Raw genomic sequence first — 19,260 nt, 5'->3', positions numbered from 1 at the left:
TTTCAGGTGAACCTTACCATGCTGGTGTAATGACACTAGGTTCGTTGAGAACAAAGGCCTTGTTTGTTTAGTTGGCCTTGCACTGGATGCAGGTGGGAGTTGGAAGGACACTGCTCAACTGTCCTTCACTTATCTGCCCATAGAGTAACTAGTAACTTCCTGATGCGCACCTGTTTTGCCTCTCAAAATTAATAAAGGGGATAGTGTGAGGTATATGAAATGTCATGCATTTACAGAATAGAGAATAGCATCTACTTCTGCCGTTGTGTACTACAATAGCTTTGTCAGAAGAACTAAGAACGTCTATATTCCAATTTGGTGTAATTGTATTTCTACTGTGAGGGTCGAGGTCAGATTGTTGTCGTTTGGTTCATTGCATAGTCGAAAACTGGACAAACCGGTGAGGCAGCTAGCACTCTCACACAACCACACACACACACACACACACACACACACACACGCCCCCTCCCCAAACAGACTATTACTCATGGATGAAACCAGACCGTTGACTCAAATAGATTACTACAAGGAGGAAGGCAGACACACCTTTCTGAATCCATCCACCACCACACTCCTCTAGCCAAACTTTACGTTTCCTTTATTATGCAAATGTATCTATATAAACTGAACTTGACTTTAGGGTTTACTACAAGAAGAAACACCACAGCACTTTCTTCTGACTGCTATCAGTTATCCTCTCCACAAGCCATGTCTAAATGAAATGAATGAGAGTTGACGTGACGAGCTTCCTCACTGACCCAAGTTAAGCACACATGCTAGCATGCTAACGGCAGCTATGCTAGTTTGTCCACTGCACCAGATTAGCAGGATTTAGTTGAATATTGATTATGGCTCGTTAGCTAGCTCTGTGAGATTACTACAGCTAGCATTGCTCGCATTAGCAGCATGAGTTTAGTTGCATTTGTATTCAGACAACACTGATTTAAAGTTGAGGCTACTGGTTAAAGCGTTTGTTTGTTGGGTCGGCATCATCAAAAACACCTGTGGGTGACCACTGACCAGACAGGCGCGTCGTCGCTCGGCGAAAATGACGTACATTCATTCACCTGAAAAAATTACGTATATTGTCATTTAGAGTGGTGGGGAAAAGTGTAAACGCAACTCGTGTCGACACTTTTCAGCCGAAATAACATCGCTACGCCCAAAAAGAACATATCTCCGAGCAAACGACGCGTCGCTAGTTTGTAGATCAGTTGTACAAAAATAGCTGTTTTTGACACGCGACACCGCCGTACGGTGCTTAAAGTGGAGCTGGATGTCCGGGCCCTCCTCTTAAACTCACCTGACTCCAAACGGTCGTTGCTCAGACAATGTCCACTGATTTAACCGCAACTCCGTGTGTCAGAACTAGAAGTATTATCCAGGTTGGGTCGGTTTGTTCCCCCCCGAAGCGAACTAGACTGCGCGCAAACCCACGTATTCCCACTGGTGGTGTTGCTGCTGTGTGCCCACAACGTTGTTGTTGTTGTTGACTGAATATAAATAGTTTAGTATTCTGAGGTTTTACAGCTGGAATTGTTGTGGCTGCTGTTGTGGCTTCTTCTTCTTTTCCTTCCACCACTGCGGTGCGGCAGCCTCGATGTTTCCTGAATCATCAGCAGCAGCAGCCAGCGTCCCTCCGCAGGGCTAAACTTGACTCGATTGATAACTCCTCCCTTAACCTACCCCTCCTCTAGGAAGCTCATAATAATAGAACAAAACACAGAATGAATCCCCTTTCTTTAAATAAATAAATTCCTTCCTTGATTTCCTCAAAACACTCAATCAAAATGCAATTGAATATAACTGAAGTAGGCCAGTCATATCCCCATGACCATAGCCTATTGTGTTTAAGATTTCATTTGGAAAACATTTAACAAAATCTTTTTCCCAAATAATTAATAGAACACATTATACATAATTATGCAAAAATAAATAAGATAACTTGCTTACTTGATTAGGCCTACTCGTTTTATTGAAGGCATATTTCACATAAACAGTATAGTGTATATCATAACATTTGAGGCAGTCATCAGATGGCTAATATTTTCATCTTCAACAGTGTTTCTTTCAATAATCCAGCTGAGTGAGAACATTAAAAAAACATTAGAAAGGAATGCATCGTTTGTGGCTATGCCATTCAGAATAGACTTGCACACACACAGTATTTGAGGTCATGACAGACGGAGAACCTGAGCTCCCACTGAAGGAGTAGTGACATAGAATGTTGGCGATCCACTGTAGCGCTCCTGTTGAAGAATCAAAATCATAATCAGCTGCTTTATTATTATATCACAGGTTTACATTTAACTTTTTGTGCAAGTTCTATCGTTTTGTTATTTCCATAGAAAAAAATAAAGTGAAGAATAAGGGGGAGGGGGAAGAGGGATCAATCAAACAATCAAACAAATATACAGTACATATTTACACATGAGTGCATGAACCAACCTGCTTATTAAGTAATTCATTAAAATCCATACATGGATTTTTGGAGAATGTCTCATCTCTCCACAGTCCACATTGCAGGAAGGACAAGAGGAAAGACAGGGACAGGGTTGTTTTGCAACCAGGCACCTTTCCTCTCTAATGGACACACATCTTTCCTCTTGCATACTTCCTTCAGCACTACTTCCTCCTTGCTAAAATTACACACTCAGTCCATAACTCCATATCTAATCTGACCACTCCAGAATGAGAGCATCTCACTTCAGAGATGTGCAGAATTTTCATTCAGGATGAGGAAGGAAGCCGGACTTTCAAATGATTTAATAAATGTTCATTGAATGTTCATTGAATGGTATGTATGTGCTAAGACTGGTCAACAAAAATAACCAAAACTAAGGTACATGTGCAGACACAGAGGGAGGTAGAAACTACAGTACATTTGTTTTAGTGTTTAGTAGTCATATCATTTCATAAGTTCTTTCATATCTCTATATTAAGATCATTATGTAATAGAAAGTGAAGTACTGGGGGTAGTGGGTTAAGTTTGTTATTTAGCCAAGAATTCAGCACTTGACAAGCCGCAGTGAGGCACAGTTAAGAATATCTGTGGGGTCAGGGGTCACTGAATCAACTTTGAAGCCCTCGGCCAGTGACACAGTCAGCAGCTCTTCCATGAAACTCTGCCCATCTGTGATGTCATAGGGGCTCCGGTGTGTACTGTTTTCATCAGAATGAGCCTGAGAGACTTCAGGGTCAGAGATGGTTAAACCCTGGTAACGCTGTTTGTCATACTGGTGCAGTGGTAGTTCATCTGGCCGAGGGACCCACTCTAGTTTCAGCCTGTTTTGTCTAGAGTTGCAGGGACGGGGGTGGGCAAGACCCTGTGGGGTCCTGTAGGAGAAGCGTTCACAGAGAAGTGCCACAAAAGCCTTCCAGGTACAAAAGAGGTCAACAGTGAAGAAACGCACAGAGCATGTGCGAAGTTCATAGTTCTGTGGCCCGCGGCGTAGGTTAAAGTGGAGAACTTGCACCTGGGAACGAGATGGCAAAACATGCTGATGATGCATTCTGAACAGTGTACACAAACAAAGAACTGGTCTTGCCGCGCGCGCGCACACACACACACACACACACACACACACACACACACACACACACACACACACACACACACACACACACACACACACACACACACACACACACACACACACACACACACACACACACACACACACACACACACACACAAATATGCACACACCTTGCAGTCAACATCAACCATCAGCATGGCTCCTAGTGGCCCCCCTTTATGGCTGAGTGGCACCAATGCCTCACAGCGGCGGATATCCTCCAACAGAGGGCGTATCTGGAAGAAATCAGCCTCTCTCCGAAGCAGAGTGAGCTCCGAATACTCAACCGGTATATCCAGGGAGCTGGAACGCAGGTAATTCAGAATGTGCCTGAAAACCTTCCCATCACGGTCTATGAAAATGTTTCCTTGCTTGTCCCTGAGTGCGGGGATCTGCCCAGTGAACATGGCCCCGAGCATCGAGTCACGACACCGTGTCAGAGTGTCAAGTGTTGTAGTGTAGATTTCACCACCTACATTCAATGATATTGGGTCCTGGAGAGAATTACTGTTGCTGTCTGGCGAGTTGAGGTTAAGCATCTTGGACAGTCAGGCAAGCCAAACTGCTGAGATTTTATGATCCCGGGAAGCCTTTTCAACACTGGGCTTGGTGGCCTTTGTGCCTTGTCTAGGCTGTGGATGCTGCCTTACAGAGAATAAGGATCCTTCTGCAGTGGTCAGGAATGCAGCAGAGTGAGAGATGTGGAGTTTCAAGTGTTTCTTTTGCTCCCAAGAAAGACTCTCTCTTCTTTTGAGAGTCAGCAAGGCACATCAGTAACCAGGATACGGACAAGGTAGAAAATATGCAAGGAAATCTGCCAACACTGAAGATTTATTCAAAGAAAAACCGGTGTACCTTACAAATACAGTTCTCCGTTTCGTTTTTGCTCCATTCTGTTGTATAAAAACAAACTCATGTTCGCAAGTTTCTGTGAGTTTCCGTGCAGGTCTTTTCCCATGATTAAAAGTATATCCTATTGATTCCTCTAGCCTTGGGATTGTAGACAGTGGCACTGCCAGTAGCCAACAGTAGGCCTGTTGCATAAGCCCAATTTGACAGCGTTTCAGTAGCCGCAGACAGAGAATGGAAGTGAAGGGCACAGTGACCAGACTAGCATGCTAATAACGGGACTCTTCTGTCTCAGCCACAGCGGAACTCGCTTTTATTCTCTGCTCATACCCTCCCAATCTCACACACAAAGTTGTGTACTCATGCTCCCACACATACACACACAGTGATTCTGGGGCCATCCGGGCAAGACACGGGGGACTGCACAATTTATCTCAAATGTCCTTCTTAAAGTGACAGCCCAAGCACTGAAAAGTGGCTTTTATCCTCAGTGAACAAAGCCCAGTTGAATTCACCTTGAGTTAACATGTTTCTTCTTCTTTACACACACTATTAGAAAAATTTAATTTTGCCTAAAAACAAAAAAGTGAAATGTTGGTTCAAAAAACTTGAATGAATGATTTACCCTCAATTTCTGTGTGTCTATAAACACCTACCTGTATATGAAGTATAGTCCTATCAATGACGTGGGCCTGCAGTAAAGTGACGGTGCATCCACCAAACCCTCCGCCCGTCATCCTGCTACCATACACGCCATCCACCTCCATAGCTGCAGCCACCAGCTCATCCAGCTCCCTGCAGCTCACCTCATACAAGTCTCTGACAGAGAGGCAATGCATACACTGTGTCCTTAATATGATTGATTATCATACACAGCCAATCCAGTGTTAATTTCTAAATCGTTTTTTGTTTCTGACCAATTCCCCTTGAACAATGAACTAACTATACAACACGGTCCCTGTCACAGCTAATCCCCAAAGTTGGCCAGAGGATGTAGACAACCACATCGGCAGTCTGTTTTACTTTTCAGAGTTTTACCAGGATATTGTAAGGTGTGTGTCAGGGGATCTTAGTATAATCTGATCGACAGGAGGAATTGACTTTAAAGAAACAAGTTTTTTCTGTTTTTTTCTGAATAAATATCAAATATTGGTTCATTTTTCTAATATTCTAGCCCACAAAAGAAATCAGGACAATGCTTCAATTTTCGAACCGCGTCCTTGGTATTTTGGCATAATCTGATTGACAGTTGGAACAGACTTAAAATAAACAAATTGTCCGTGTTTTCTGATGTTTGCTTCAGAACAAACATCAAATATTAGTTCACTTTCCCAATTTTCTAGCACCCACAAAAGATCAGGACAATGCTCCAGTTTTCTGATTGTATCACTCCGGGATCTTAGTATAATCTGATCGACAGCAGGAATTGCAGCAGACAGACAGACAGACAGACAGACAGATGCTTAGAACATTGACATACAGTTTTATACCTCAATGCCATACACTAGGCTATAATAATAATAATAATAATAATAATATTTAGTTGTTAATATATTGTTTTTCCAGATATTTTTGCGGCTTTCACCTTATTATTTTTATCTAACTATAAATGCACCATATCTCTGTGTGTGTGTGTGTGTGTGTGTGTGTGTGTGCACGGTTGTAATGCACGTAACCCGACCAAAACGCAACCGTTTGCCCCACCGACTTCAAATTTGACACAAGCGTTCCACACCACAACAGGGAGTGCAGTACCCAGCCTTGAGTCGGTGGCATGCACCGTTGTCCAGAAACAGTACAAAAGGATCTGGTCAGGCTCTGCCAGTGGACCTAATGAGGCCAAGTCCCCTCACCTGTGCAAATTCCCCCCAGAAGAGGGCAGGTTTAGGGCCCAACCAATCAGAAGAGGGCAAGTTTTTGGGCCCGGCCAATCAGAAGAGGGCAGGTTTAGGGCCCGGCCAATAAGAAGAGGGCAGGTTTATGGGCCCGGTCAATCAGAAGAGGGCAGTTTGAGGGGCCGGCCAAACAGAAGAGGGCTGGTTTTTGGGCCAATCGTAAGAGGGCAGGTTTTTGGGCCCAGCCAATAAGAAGAGGGCAGGTTTTTGGGCCCGGCCAATCAGAAGAGGGCAGGTAAACATGCCCTGTTCAAGTAATCAATTGGGAGGTTTGGGATTGCCATGGCAATCAATTGGTTGAGGCAGAGGCTGGAAATTCCACAGGTGAGAGGACTTGGCCTCATTAGGTCCACTGGCAGAGCCTGACCGGAGCCTTTTGTACTGTTTCTGGACAACGGTGCATGCCACCGACTCAAGGCTGGGTACTGCATTCCCTGTTGTGGTGTGGAACACACAAATTTGAAGTTAAGTCTGTTCCAACTGTCAATCAGATTATGCCAAAATACCAAGGACGCGGTCCGAAAATTCAAGCATTGTCCTGATTTCTTTTGTGGGCTAGAAAATTAGGAAAACAAACCAATATTTGATATTTGTTCAGAAACAGAAAAAAGGTGTTTCTTTAAAGTCAATTCCTCCTGTCGATCAGATTATACTAAAATCCCCTGACCCAGAACACTGTTTTGTGCAGCGGACAAAGGACACAAAGTTAAGTACAGTTAATTCCACGTCACACAGATCTAATTTTTTACCCTTTCAGAGTTTTTTTTTACTGTGTTTTGTGGGGATGATGCAACTTAAAAACAAATAAAGAAAAAAAGATGAATTGACACAAATGTATTTACAGTAACTGTGTGAGCCCTACCTCAGGGAGTTGTGACTCTCCACCATAAGCTTGCCAAATATTTTATATGAGCTTCTCTTCAGAGCTTCAGCAGCCTGGGAAGTCCTCTCTATCTCTTCGATAACATGACGAGCTCTACGATATGTCACATTATCCAGACGGTCCCTTGAATCTGAAACAATTACAATAATGAAAGTCTTCCTATAGTTAATTTAACTTGATGATTTACCACCAAGAACGGGTTTGTGGTTAGATATCAGTCATACAGTATATAACGCCTTAGCAATGCTAAGATTAGGTTGGTCCTGTGTTTCAGGACAAGCTTAACATGTTGAACATGAAATAGTCTATGGCACCTCAAGAATTAAGCTGCAATTACGCAGGTTTGTTTGTTGTAGTGTCAACCACCGACAGAATAGAGCAATATATACCCTCCAGGTCTTTCATGGTAGCCTCCCTGAGGCTGGCCTTTCCCAAGATGGAAGCAGCCTCCTCACATTGTCTGCGTCTGGTGGGGTACTCGCTGCCAGTCAGAGAGTGTTTGACATTGGAGTTGGTGATGAGTATGACCAGGCTCGGGTCAGACAATGGAACCAATGTTGCCTCCAGGGACCTGAGTAAGCGGCACATAAATACATGATTGATAAATGGTAAATGGTAAATGGTGCATTTATATAGCGCCTTTATCCAAAGCGCTTTACATAGATTGTGCATTACATTCACCCATTCATACACCGATTGCGGCGGAAGCCATGCAAGGACCAACCAGCACATCGGGAGCAATTTGGGGTTCAGTGTCTTGCCCAAGGACACTTCGACATGTAGACAGGAGGAGCCGGGATTCGAACCGCCGACCCATGGATCATTGGACGACCTGCTCTACCTCCTGAGCCAATATTCAAATCACCAAAGCATTATGCATATCATGAAATCTAACAGTGTGGCAGAAGGCCAAGTTTGCTTGTTACTTGCTATTGAGCTAATGAAAACAATATATAGTCTAATAATTGCATAATAGTCTCCCCTCTCTGTCCAATCATTAGCTATCAATAGCTTAAACAAAGTAGCATAAATTACAATGTAGTGTTCAGATGGCGAAGAAATTGTTAACTGCCGTGTTAACATGTCGTGATGTGGTTCTGCGAGTTACACCAGGACACTGTTAAGTGTTAACATTCTGTTTCAGAATGTCAATAACTTAGACATTTCAGTTTTTTTACCTTCTTTTTAATGAATTTCAGTCATTGCCAATTCTCCATGGTCCCCGTTTTATTTCATACAGAAGGATGGTCTTCCTGCTAGGCATTGGGCCTGTCGAACGGTGCCCATTGTGGTGGACTATGCATGACAGGGTCGTCCTCTTTCCTGAGCTAGTCCCAAACCTGACCACATACCAAAAAAGATGTTTGTCTGCATGGCCTTCAGCTGGGGACCTCCGTTCATGGATATTTTGCCACTTATCCAGAACATCTCCTGGTGGTACCGTGGCAGGGAGGGACGTCTCCCTGACACCACCTGCAGCTCAACTTATCTTTATGCCCCCCCCCCGCCCCTCAGTCAGACGCAGTGTCTTGCTTTCTCTGCTTCCAGTTATTTGGTGGCTTTGCTCAGTCTGGCTCCCCATAGCCCCACGTCCTTGAGCAGGCGTGACGTGGAACTGCCAACAAAGCCAGACAATACTAATATACACTTCCAAAACCTACTGTGATTTTGTGACATAACCACACATATTATTACTGCAATATATACAACTATATAAAAGGTTGAGAATTATGTTTTTATTTACTATATCAGTACTTTGTGCACACTAATTTCCCAAAACAGAGGCAAATTCTATACCTTAAAACAGTGGTTCTACATTTTCATGGCAAGGACCACAACTGATATGGTCCCCACCCCACTTGAAAAGATTTTTCAACACTTTTGAAAATAGATTTGTTTTGAAAATAGCAGCTCTACAAGCTCCCAATACAACACGCTGCTGTGAGCTTGTAGATCTTCTATATTTGAATAGCCGACAAATACAAAAATGCATTAGTGTCTTCCTCATTTTGCTGGGGACTCCCTGAAATCCCTCCTCTGGGGGTCCCCAGATACCATCCACCCACGCACGCACGCACGCACGCACGCACGCACTGATTGTAGAATCAGATCATCTATTTTCGCTATTAATACAGGTGTACCTTCAGATTTTTACAGAATTGTAAAACCACTGGTATAGACAACCATGTGTATTCCACATCTAGTTGCCATAATGTTTCTGAAGTGAGTAGTTTCACAATGAGGGCGTAACACGGGAGGAGAAACATGCCATCCCTCCCAGTTGTGCTCCATTCTGAACAGCAACCAGGGTCCAGGACCCAAACTGTGGGACTCACTAGTGCAGTGAGAGAAAACACTCTCCTGTGCCGGCTAGCCAAGTCAACCCAGTCTCCACTTTACCCCTGTGCAACCTGGACGGCGGGCACCTGAGATGTTCCTCCTTGTTAGTTATTGAAAACACATTACTTCTGGCAAACCTTTTCATTACCTGCAGTCAATTAGCAAAGCATGAGCCTCTCTCCCCAGAACAGACACAAACTGGTCCATGATGCCACAAGGCACGCCAGCATGGGTGTGTTCTGCCTGCTGACATGCCACTGCCTTGGCCACCTTGTCTCCATCATCTGAGTATAGAAAATACAAATCTTAGCTCAATTCACCTTTAATCGGTTTGTGCCATTAGTACAGATTAGAGCCAAGTAAGTACTGAACTGTATTGTGATCAGTGATCACTAGTGTGCTAACTTGTGCTGTGCTACTATCAAACTCTGGTCCGACTCTGACCTGGGTTAAGCTGCTGTAGGAATGTGTACACAGCCACCTCGAGAGATGCTGAGCTGGATAGGCCTCCTCCCAGCGGCACGCTGCTGGCTATGACGGCCCTGAAGCCAGGGACAGGTTGAGCTGATGAGAGTGAGAGGGGGGGGGGGGGGGGGGGGGGGGGGGTGAGAGAGTATTGTTGTGTTGGTGTCTGTGTGTGTACTGTAGTGTGTACACATCGCAAGTTAAATGCTATAACTAAATTTGGTGTCCGGCACATACATGCAGCCTTTGACATTCAATGATTTCTTATTTATTTAATTTCAGTTATATGGCCATCACTAATTTATTTACCTCTGTAATGCTGCACTACACCCTTCACGTAGTTTGCCCATTTGGGATGCCCAGGAGACAGAGGTGAACCATCACTGGGCAGGTTGAAGTCCACCCTATTGGGCTCCTCAACATCCTTCGTTACTGTTACTATGGAGACACTCTGGCCAGATGTCCGAGTCCCCACCACCACAGTAACCATGGGCAGGGCCTAATAGAGAGAGGCAGAAGCTGTCATACATGTAGTATGTGTAGCATTGCGCGGAAGCGGGGATTGAACCCGGGCCTCCCACTCGCCAGACCAACGCAACCTGTCATGCCAATAGGGCTGAGCCCGATTGGCAGGGCTGTTGCGAGCTGGGTCTTGGCTGGGGGCTACATGGAATATGGATTTTTTTTGTATTGTAATGACCATGTTTTATTTGATTGATTGATTGATTGGTTGATTGAATACATACAGTTTACATGGACAAGCACAGGGAACAAAAGTAGGCTATATACAAGGTCTGCTATTAATGAATCCAAGAAAGCCTATTGGCTTGGGGTCCTTTAGTACTGATAACTTGAGGGAGTAAACAATTTACACTATTATTCAGTGTTCAATGTTTGATGAGTCTGACTTTGTTTGTACATGATAGTGACCATGCATGTAATGAACCTCTAACCGACAATCGTATTCCACGTGCGAGAAATATAATAATAAATAATTTTCTAAATACCCAAAGCGCACTAGGAACAGACTTTATTAAGAAAAGAACAGAGCAAAACATAACAGATACAACAGTACAGGGTTAAAAAGATAAAAGGATAAACGAGGGAAGGGGGGGGGGACATCCTGACCAGACCTCAGCTGGGGAAAGCTATCCTGAAGAGGTGGGTTTTGAGTGAGGTTTTGAATGGAGAGGGAGCACGTTTATCACGGATTAACGTTGTGTTATGTTACCATTGGCAGCACGAATCCTTGGTTGTAGTCGGTGTGTTCCCCTATCAGGTTGACTCTTCCGGGGGCACATACCGCTACTTCAGGAGCCTCTCCCCCGAACACCTGCTCGTAGGTACGGCGAGCCTCCTGAACCAGCTCGGACACACTAGGAACTGGACTGGCCATCGAATAATTGTGGTACAAAGTCCAGTGTAATTTACTATAAAGTAAATAAAGAAAGGTAGCCAATAATGCACTCAAGTCACTTTGTCCAATATGTATGACTATGAAACAAAGTGGGAGAGGAATAAGATACAACACAGATAGATAATAAGTACAACGGTAGTGTGGACACAAAGTTGTAATATTTGGCATATGACATGTCAGCTGATTTAGTTCCTGGATGAGTTTGATTGGTGTAGTAGACTGTGAGACATCACGTGACCGGCTATGTCTTATCTCTTATGTTTGTTTTGCTCATTTTTGTTTGTTCGACTAGTCATCATCATTCATCTAGTTTAAACAACTGCATTTACGATATTGCTTGAATGTGCTAAATGTTCGTGAGATGGACTACTGGTATATGTATATATCCCTTTTATCTTCGTTGGGTTGACCATCGAGGGGAATTAGCTCAAATGGTAGAGCGCTCGCTTAGCATGCGAGAAGTAGCGGGATCGATGCCCGCATTCTCCAAAGTATATATTGTATGTATATATATTTTTGAGCCCCTCCTACATACAGGTTTAATGTTTGTTTTTAGTTCAACGTTTGTTTTAAAAACGCCATTGACAATGAAGGGAAAATGTACATCATCTTGTCTAACACAAACATTAAATGCCAAGAGAATTTAATGTTTGTGTTGGCAGCGTTTGTTTTACATCACCATTACATCACCTATAATCAACACGAGTTAGACTTTAATATATTAGCGCCCCTCACTTCACACGTGTGTGAAGTGAGGGGCATATGTTTTCAAATGGGGGCCGCGGGCTAATTAGTGTAAATTTGGGAGTCCTTGACATGACAAAGTTTGGGAACCACTGGTCTAGATATAGCAGTAGTATATAGTCATCATCATTGCCATCTAGTGGCTGTTATAAATCATAGCACATATCACAACATCCCTTTTTCTTTCAATGTAAAATCACAACAAAATACTTTTAAACATTTCTGTTGAACTCTGTGAAATTACACAACTCTTCTCTTCATCTTCCCTATCTACTGCCGTTGCATTTTCTGGCAGAGATAGTTATACATCCATATATATAGGATACATTAGCTTTATACTTTTGAAAGTTGACAGCAGTATTTCATTTTTTTGCATTCACTTAGTATAAAAAACATTTGTAACAGCAATTTATTCAAATGTAATTGAATTAAAGTTTGTTGCTCTGTATATATAACAGAATTTCTATGTACCGATGTGTAAGCAGTGTAGAGTATAAAGAGTGTACACACAATGATTTGTATTGGTGCTTTTATTACATTCTCTCTCTCTCTAGTTACTGCCCTGCCTACACATCCATCCCACAGTACCGAACATGCTGGTGTGAAAAAGCTTATGCTGAACTAGGATCAGGAAACCGGCAGGCAGACCCTCTTCTGTCACCACAGGAGGGCCAGCTGAGGAGATGGGTGGACAATCTTATCCATTATGATGGGGAGGGAGGAAAGTGTTGGACTGGACAATCTGTCCGGGAACACCGTCCTACATGAAAGGAGCACAAGGTAAGTATTTCAGAAGATTAAGAGCAACATAAAAACTAACAAGAGTTTTAATAAAAGTTTTAATAAGAGTTTTAAATAAAAAAAGACAGTCATCCGCTTGCAGCAAGCTATACACCTTGAAAAGTACAGTCATGACTCTTACTAAACACCAAAACTCAAATGTACACTTAAACTATTATGTTGGCTTGTTTACTGATTTACTGTTGAGTGAGACCCACAGTTTGGAAAACACTGCATTAGATCAAAGTGTCCTCCAAATAGAAGGGAATGAAACAGATCGTTTTAAATGCTGGCTATTCCAATAAAGTAGAAAACAGGAGGGGGTTAGACAAAAAAGAAAAGGATGAGCTGTTATGTTATAATTTGCTACTCTTTTTTTTGTGTGTGTAAAGGGTGTAATTACAGAGCTGTCTTGGTGTTGATATATTGATATGACAATTAAAATTGCTATATCACACGAATTATGTTGTATGGTAGACAATATATTAAGTGGGTTTCGTCTTTACAGTCTAGTGAAATAGTGCATTTCATATTTAATGTAAACATACAACAGGACAAAGGTGAGGCAGTCAGCAGGTCACAGCGCTGTAGGGCTTCGAACCCTATATCCAGGCAGAAGCTTGGATAGTACTTATTACTACCAGTGCTTTTTTTTGCTTTGCAACACCATGCCTTTACTTGCATGTGAATTATTTTGTTTTGACTGTACTTGTACTGTTCTACATTTTTGTCTAATAAAATATTCATTTAATCAATCAAACAAACAAACAAACCCATTAACTAAGCTATCCATGTAAACATGCTCTAGGAGTATCAATAACAGTTAATGTAGCAGAAGAGGCAATTCATTTAACACAGTTTTGCACAATGTTAACATCCCAGATTGATCGAAATATGAATCCACTGTGCTGAATCCACCATGATAGGAGGGCCATTATAATCCACCATTCCTGAATGAAGTGCCTGGTGCTGGGAGTCTCGTGCAACGCACAGGTCCTGGGCCTGGTGAGAGCAGAGCAGGAGTGGACCTGGTGAGACGTACCTGTAGGAGGGGCCCAGACAGCTGTCAACCCACAGCCTAGCCCTAGTCCTTCCACACGCCAGAATCTGGTTCTCCCAGTCCTGGCAGAGTAGTACCGGAGCAACGGATTGTGTGGCCTTGGTTTTTCCCTAATGGGACTGATCGAGGGTAGCTACTGGGACGTAAGTCGGGACTTGATCACCCCGGCTGGGTCACCTGAGTGAGGGGTATGATGTTGCCAGACCCGAAACCCCGATGACCTTGGGATACATCACTGAGGATACGTCCCAGGTGCATCCATGCAATGTTTTTTAGTTATAGATATAAGAGTACAATATCTTTTGCATTGTGAATAAAAACATGCTAAAGATTTAATCACAGAAAAGTGCATTCTGGTATTTTGAATCAATGAATTGAATGCTATCCTTACTTTCATGAAAGCACCAACCCGAGTGTTTACTGACCTATAATCACAATATAGCTTACAATAGCAATAGCATTCTGCCATGATTTGTGTAATATTCCCAGTCTATCACTTGATTTTATTTTTACCAATGTCACAGTACCACCCAGTAATCATGAATGTATTCCTTATTGGTAAGGTATCAAAATAATTCTCCTGAAAGCTTCAACAGAATGTGAATTGTGTATAGATGAATTCATCAATTCTGGCCATTACGGCATTTTAGAAAAGGGAGAAATGTCCTATTACACTGTTATAAGCTTATAACCAATTGCTTAAATATACCATTGTACTTGTAATTGCTTGACTATAATTGATATATGCTAATTAGATTCCTAGATAACCAAAACACTTTTCTAGGATGAATAATGGAGGAGTAATGGTATTTTAAGAACTGGCGGCGGGCATCTTGAAAATAACACCTTTCGGGTGGTCAAACTTTGGTCAACTTTTAATATGTTATTAAGGACATCTAATACTACAAAAATCTGTTGAGAAACCTTTTGTTCCAATTTTTTTATGGTCAAACCATATTTTTACCCGCCTAATCTCCCAGAGGTCTCAGTGTTGTTTTTGGCAGCAAATTTCTATTTTAGTTTTAGTCATAGTCTCTTGAATAGTTTTCACTTAGTTTTAGTCACATTTTAGTCAACTGGAATGTGTTAGTGTTAGTTTAGTTTTAGTTGACTAAATGTCATGAGATTTTAGTCGACTAAATCTACAGGTGATTTAGTCGACTAAAATGTATTTTGGCGGGCCTTGATGTCGTCGTAATGACCGATTTTACACTTGCTGGAAATAGCCGATCTACAAGCTCACAATGCGTTGCAGCGCGACGCGTTGTGAGCTTCTAGATCTGCTATTTTCAGCATGCAACAAGTGTAAAATGGCTTATACTGGATCTCTTGTCCACTAGTCCCTTCCTTCCTTGTCCACTAGTCCCTTTTCGTCTTAGTTTTAGTCGATGAAAACAACACTGCTATAGTGCATTGAAACGAGGATAGACTCCCGCACCCTGGCTAATACCGACAATAAGCCTCTCTGACTTACTTACTAATATAGAGTAAATGCATGTTCATGTCTGGCAGACGGTGCCATACCTTCTCCTTCTTGGACAGTCTTTTCCCGGTCGACGGCGGTTTCCTCAGAGTCAGAGTCATTTGACTCGACGGGGCTTTCTTCCTTGTCCATGTCGATCACGGCAAACGCCTTGTTCTGCAACCAGGAAACAAGATGTGGTCAATCTGTGCATCCTCTCTTCTTTGTCTGGTACGCTTACAAATTATATTGAGTCACTTAGACCAGCCCATTATTCATTCGCCATTTGAGCCACGGAACCACCGTTTGATGACATTTAGCCTCTCAGACCCATTTGAGCCACGGACCACCATTTGATGACATTTAGCCTCTCAGACCCATTTGAGCCACGGACCACCATTTGATGACATTTAGCCTCTCAGACCCATTTGAGCCACGGACCACCATTTGATGTCATTTAGCCTCTCAGACCCATTTGAGCCACGGACCACCATTTGATGACATTTAGCCTCTCATAGACACAAAACTCTGTCTGTGAGTTGTCTTGCAGTCTTTGATAACATGTTGTCTACAATAGAGAGTATGCACATGCATGATTTTCCCATCAGGACACGCCCCCCTCATCTAGACTGAGTGGCAAAACATTGAGCAGCATGGAGTGTTAGAAGCGCTCGTTGGAAATCTCGTTGGCAGCAAAATCTGACACTTAGAAAAATAATCAAATGCAGGGCATTTCTTGACAGAAAGTAGCTCATAACGTTTCTATGGTGGATTTTTATGAAACAAAAACTTTGCAGATAGAAAGAGGATAATTCAAGCTTTTCGTACAGCTGAAATGTTTGTGAGTTTAACATTGTTTAATGCAATCAGACAGGACTTTTCTGTTTGGATGAATGGGCTGTCAAGGCCAGAAAGTAGTTTTTTGACACTCAGTGGGCGTTCCCGCATAACTTCCAGGTACGATGATGTCACGCGCATACCCTCTATAGAGCGTCGCAGTCCCGCCTCCTACCCTGGACCAGGAAATTATTCTCCGTTCATTTTCCTCATAGACATTTCAGAAAGTATTTATTTAAAGACGTTTTGGTCCAAAATATTGTTTGTGTTGTCATGAGTTGTCACGATTCGAGTTGGCTTTGTCCGCGGCGTAACCGTCTTTAAATAAATACTTTAAGAAATGTCTATGGGAAAAATGCATTGGGTTTCATTTCCTGGTCCATGGTAGGGGGCGGGACTGCGACGCTCTATTCAATGCTGTGTTGATGTTGCACCATACGAGAGACAAATGTGAAAAGTTCTCTAATTGTGTAGACTTCTTGTAAATTAAGTAATATGGATGCTTTACAAAAATGTAACTCTTGACAGCATAAAATGAAACCAAATGGACCCATCTATACGGGTCCGTTTGGTTACCAACTCTCCATCATTTAGCTGGGGACCACCTGGAACCACTTAAAAGATATCTGGGGTTGTTCACATGAGCCCGCGAGTAGACGATAAAATGACAACGTTTTTTTTAAAGTGAAATATCCCTAGTAAGTAATTCAGATGTTTAACAAAAATGAAACTCTTGAGAGCGTAAAATGAACCCAAATGGACCCATACGGGTCCATTTGGTTTCATTTTACACTCTCAAGAATTAAAGATCTATATATCATGGGTCCATTTGGTTAGCAACTCTCCATCATTGAGCTGGGGACCACCTGGAACCCCATCCTCAAGGACCACTGGTGATCCACGGGTTGAAAACCACTGACTTATAGACACTTACCACATCAAATGTATCCCACGAGACTGTAGTCGTAGGACTTTATTCTTGCCGTTTGCTTGGAGTCTGCCGTCTTCGTCTCGCCGTTGCCGCTCACCGATTTTTTCTTTGCCATTTTCTTCTTTTTGTAATCCTTGTTACGCACAGGGTGAGATCTTTCTGCAATAAAGGAACAGAAATTTTTATTAGGGATGGGTCCGATTAATCGATTATAGGACCCGAAATCGATTATTAAAATTAACACCCTGAGCAGTGAGCACACAGGAAATGGAGGACCCTGATGTAAACAAGTCTTAGCGCCTTTTCTGGCTCTATCCTCAAGTAACAGTTTTTGTATTGAACTGTACTTTTGTGAGAAATGTACCCATTTTGAAGTGAAATAAACATTTCTATCAATCAATCAATACTAGTGTAACCTAACCGGTATAGTCTGTCTCACTCTGCGTTGTGTGATGACTGGCGAAGATATTAATTAGACGGACCCAGAACTCTTTGGAGACAACCTCTGTTTATTCTGACAATAGAGACAAAATTCACATCTCCGGGTTAGTTTGTTTGACTCCTCTCATTCCAACACGGAAATGGACAAGGAAGAGGTGGAGGTGTGGCAGGACATTTATACGGAGGACAGGAGGAGGAGACTTACTGTAAAGGAGCTGTGACCACTACAGAGTAATATAGTAGTAAGAGACTGGCGACACTAGGTTTCCCGCTCTCAGCTGCTTGTCTTTCATCTTGATCTCCGTCTCCCAGCTGTCCAGCTCCCTCATGAAGGTGTGCACTTCCTCTGCGTTCTGTCGCATCTGGAGTTGTAGCTCGACCGCTTCGTTTCCGCCAGCAGCAGCCATCATCTCTGTCTGTGTGAAACATGGTTCATGGTTATTTGACTCAAAAAGGCTGGTTTTACAGAGAAGACTTGCTCTAAGGCAGTGGTTATTGAACCAGTGGGACCACTGGGGACCACCAGTGGTCCTTGGAGGGGGATTCCAGGTGGTCCCCAGCTAAATGATGGAGAGTTGGTAACCTTTAATGGTCTGGACCCTTATTAGATCTTAACTCTTGAGAGCGTAAAATGAACAAATTGACCTGTACGGGTCCATTTGGTTGCAGAGTTTAAATTATTGTTAAACATCTGCATTACTTTAATTTATAAGTCGTCGCACAAGAAAGCAGAAGTTATCTCTCCTAATGGTACCAACGTCAATACAGCATGGAATTGTGGACAAATCTTATCCAACAACAAAATATTGAGGCCAAATTGAGGATAAATCTCACCTAATTTAGGTCTGTACGTTGAATCAAACACTGAATACACAATGGACCTTGATATGAAAAGGGTTGAAATGTGTGCTCAGTGGAATATAATTTGTTTGGCTATGCGTTGCTAGGGAACAGTACTTTTGGGTCAAACATTATTTCCTACTATCAGCTATATTCATCACACAAACGCCGCCATTTAGATCAAATTGGACCCATTTAGAACGTGTAAAATAGTTTGTTGTTGTTTCTAGCATATAGCTAGAATGTAGCAACATGTAGCAACTTCAAACTCAAACAACAGAATATTCTGAGATTATCAACTCACACAGAGCGGGTTATCTGTCTCCGTGTTCCATTCAGAGCCAACGTTCAGCCGTGGAACAGAATAAAACACGTTAACTAAACACTATAAAACAATAATGTGTCATCATTATCATTCTCCTCCTCTTCTGTTTATGTTGGGCGCCATGACAGCACAGCATTTCCCAGCGGCCTTTGCGGGCAAAAATAAATACAAAATATATAAAAAATAAATAATAGTAAATAAAGAAAAGATAATACAAAATATAAATATATATAAAAAAAAATGAAAAATACATGAAAAAAATTAAAATTATTGTCACTCAGTCATGACACTATTCACTCTGTTTAACGCACCTTGATATATTTACAACGATAAAGTCTACATAAAGGTTCAGATTTTAAATATAAAGTTCTCACCCTCAGAGCCAAGGATGTTATGATCCTCTTCGGGTGGAT

The 19,260-nt window shown here is 42.4% G+C and overlaps 3 protein-coding genes and 1 long non-coding RNA gene across 5 annotated transcripts in view; all 4 read right to left on the bottom strand.

Annotated features, from left to right (window-relative positions):
- Positions 1 to 1,662, bottom strand: part of llgl2 (LLGL scribble cell polarity complex component 2) — a 33,357-nt gene extending 31,695 nt beyond the window's left edge. The window contains exon 1 of the mRNA XM_079493491.1: positions 1,304 to 1,662. The gene's annotated coding sequence lies outside the window, so the exon portion shown is untranslated. The remainder of the gene's footprint in view (positions 1 to 1,303) is intronic.
- Positions 1,663 to 1,949: 287 nt separating this feature from the next.
- galk1 (galactokinase 1) lies at positions 1,950 to 11,587 on the bottom strand. The gene is made up of 8 exons (XM_079492870.1): positions 11,242 to 11,587; positions 10,320 to 10,509; positions 9,990 to 10,109; positions 9,694 to 9,829; positions 7,595 to 7,776; positions 7,185 to 7,335; positions 5,084 to 5,246; positions 1,950 to 2,249 (listed from the first exon to the last, which is right to left on the bottom strand). The coding sequence occupies exons 1-8, from the start codon at positions 11,404 to 11,406 to the stop codon at positions 2,175 to 2,177; spliced, it is 1,182 nt and encodes a 393-aa protein (XP_079348996.1). The 5' UTR covers positions 11,407 to 11,587; the 3' UTR covers positions 1,950 to 2,174.
- On the bottom strand, positions 3,009 to 4,117 carry LOC306915511 (BTB/POZ domain-containing protein KCTD21-like; the record flags this gene model as incomplete). Its single annotated transcript, XM_079492876.1, has 2 exons — positions 3,009 to 3,476; positions 3,710 to 4,117. The coding sequence occupies 2 exons, from the start codon at positions 4,115 to 4,117 to the stop codon at positions 3,009 to 3,011; spliced, it is 876 nt and encodes a 291-aa protein (XP_079349002.1).
- A 2,062-nt stretch (positions 11,588 to 13,649) lies between the features above and the next one.
- On the bottom strand, positions 13,650 to 18,961 carry LOC306915518. Of its 2 annotated transcripts, none has more exons than XR_013788833.1 (4): positions 18,827 to 18,961; positions 17,888 to 18,098; positions 17,245 to 17,400; positions 13,650 to 13,993 (listed from the first exon to the last, which is right to left on the bottom strand). It is a non-coding gene; the product is annotated as an uncharacterized lncRNA (long non-coding RNA). The 2 variants fall into 2 exon arrangements; XR_013788834.1 differs by lacking the exon at positions 13,650 to 13,993 and adding an exon at positions 15,535 to 15,650.
- Between the last annotated feature and the right edge of the window lie 299 nt (positions 18,962 to 19,260).

Source organism: Electrona antarctica (genome assembly GCF_951216825.1).
Source record: "Electrona antarctica genome assembly, chromosome: 22".
Taxonomy (NCBI): Eukaryota; Metazoa; Chordata; class Actinopteri; order Myctophiformes; family Myctophidae; genus Electrona; species Electrona antarctica.
This window is presented reverse-complemented; position numbering and strand designations above follow the sequence as displayed.

Coding starts and splice junctions, on each gene's coding strand:
- galk1 (XM_079492870.1), bottom strand. CDS start 11,406: ATGGCCAGTCCAGTTCCTAGTGTGTCCGAGCTGGTTCAGGAGGCTCGC. Junction 10,510..11,241: donor AAGGATTCGTGCTGCCAATG/GTAACATAACAC, acceptor TCTCTCTATTAG/GCCCTGCCCATGGTTACTGT. Junction 7,777..9,693: donor GCTTTGCTAATTGACTGCAG/GTAATGAAAAGG, acceptor CCGCTTACTCAG/GTCCCTGGAGGCAACATTGG.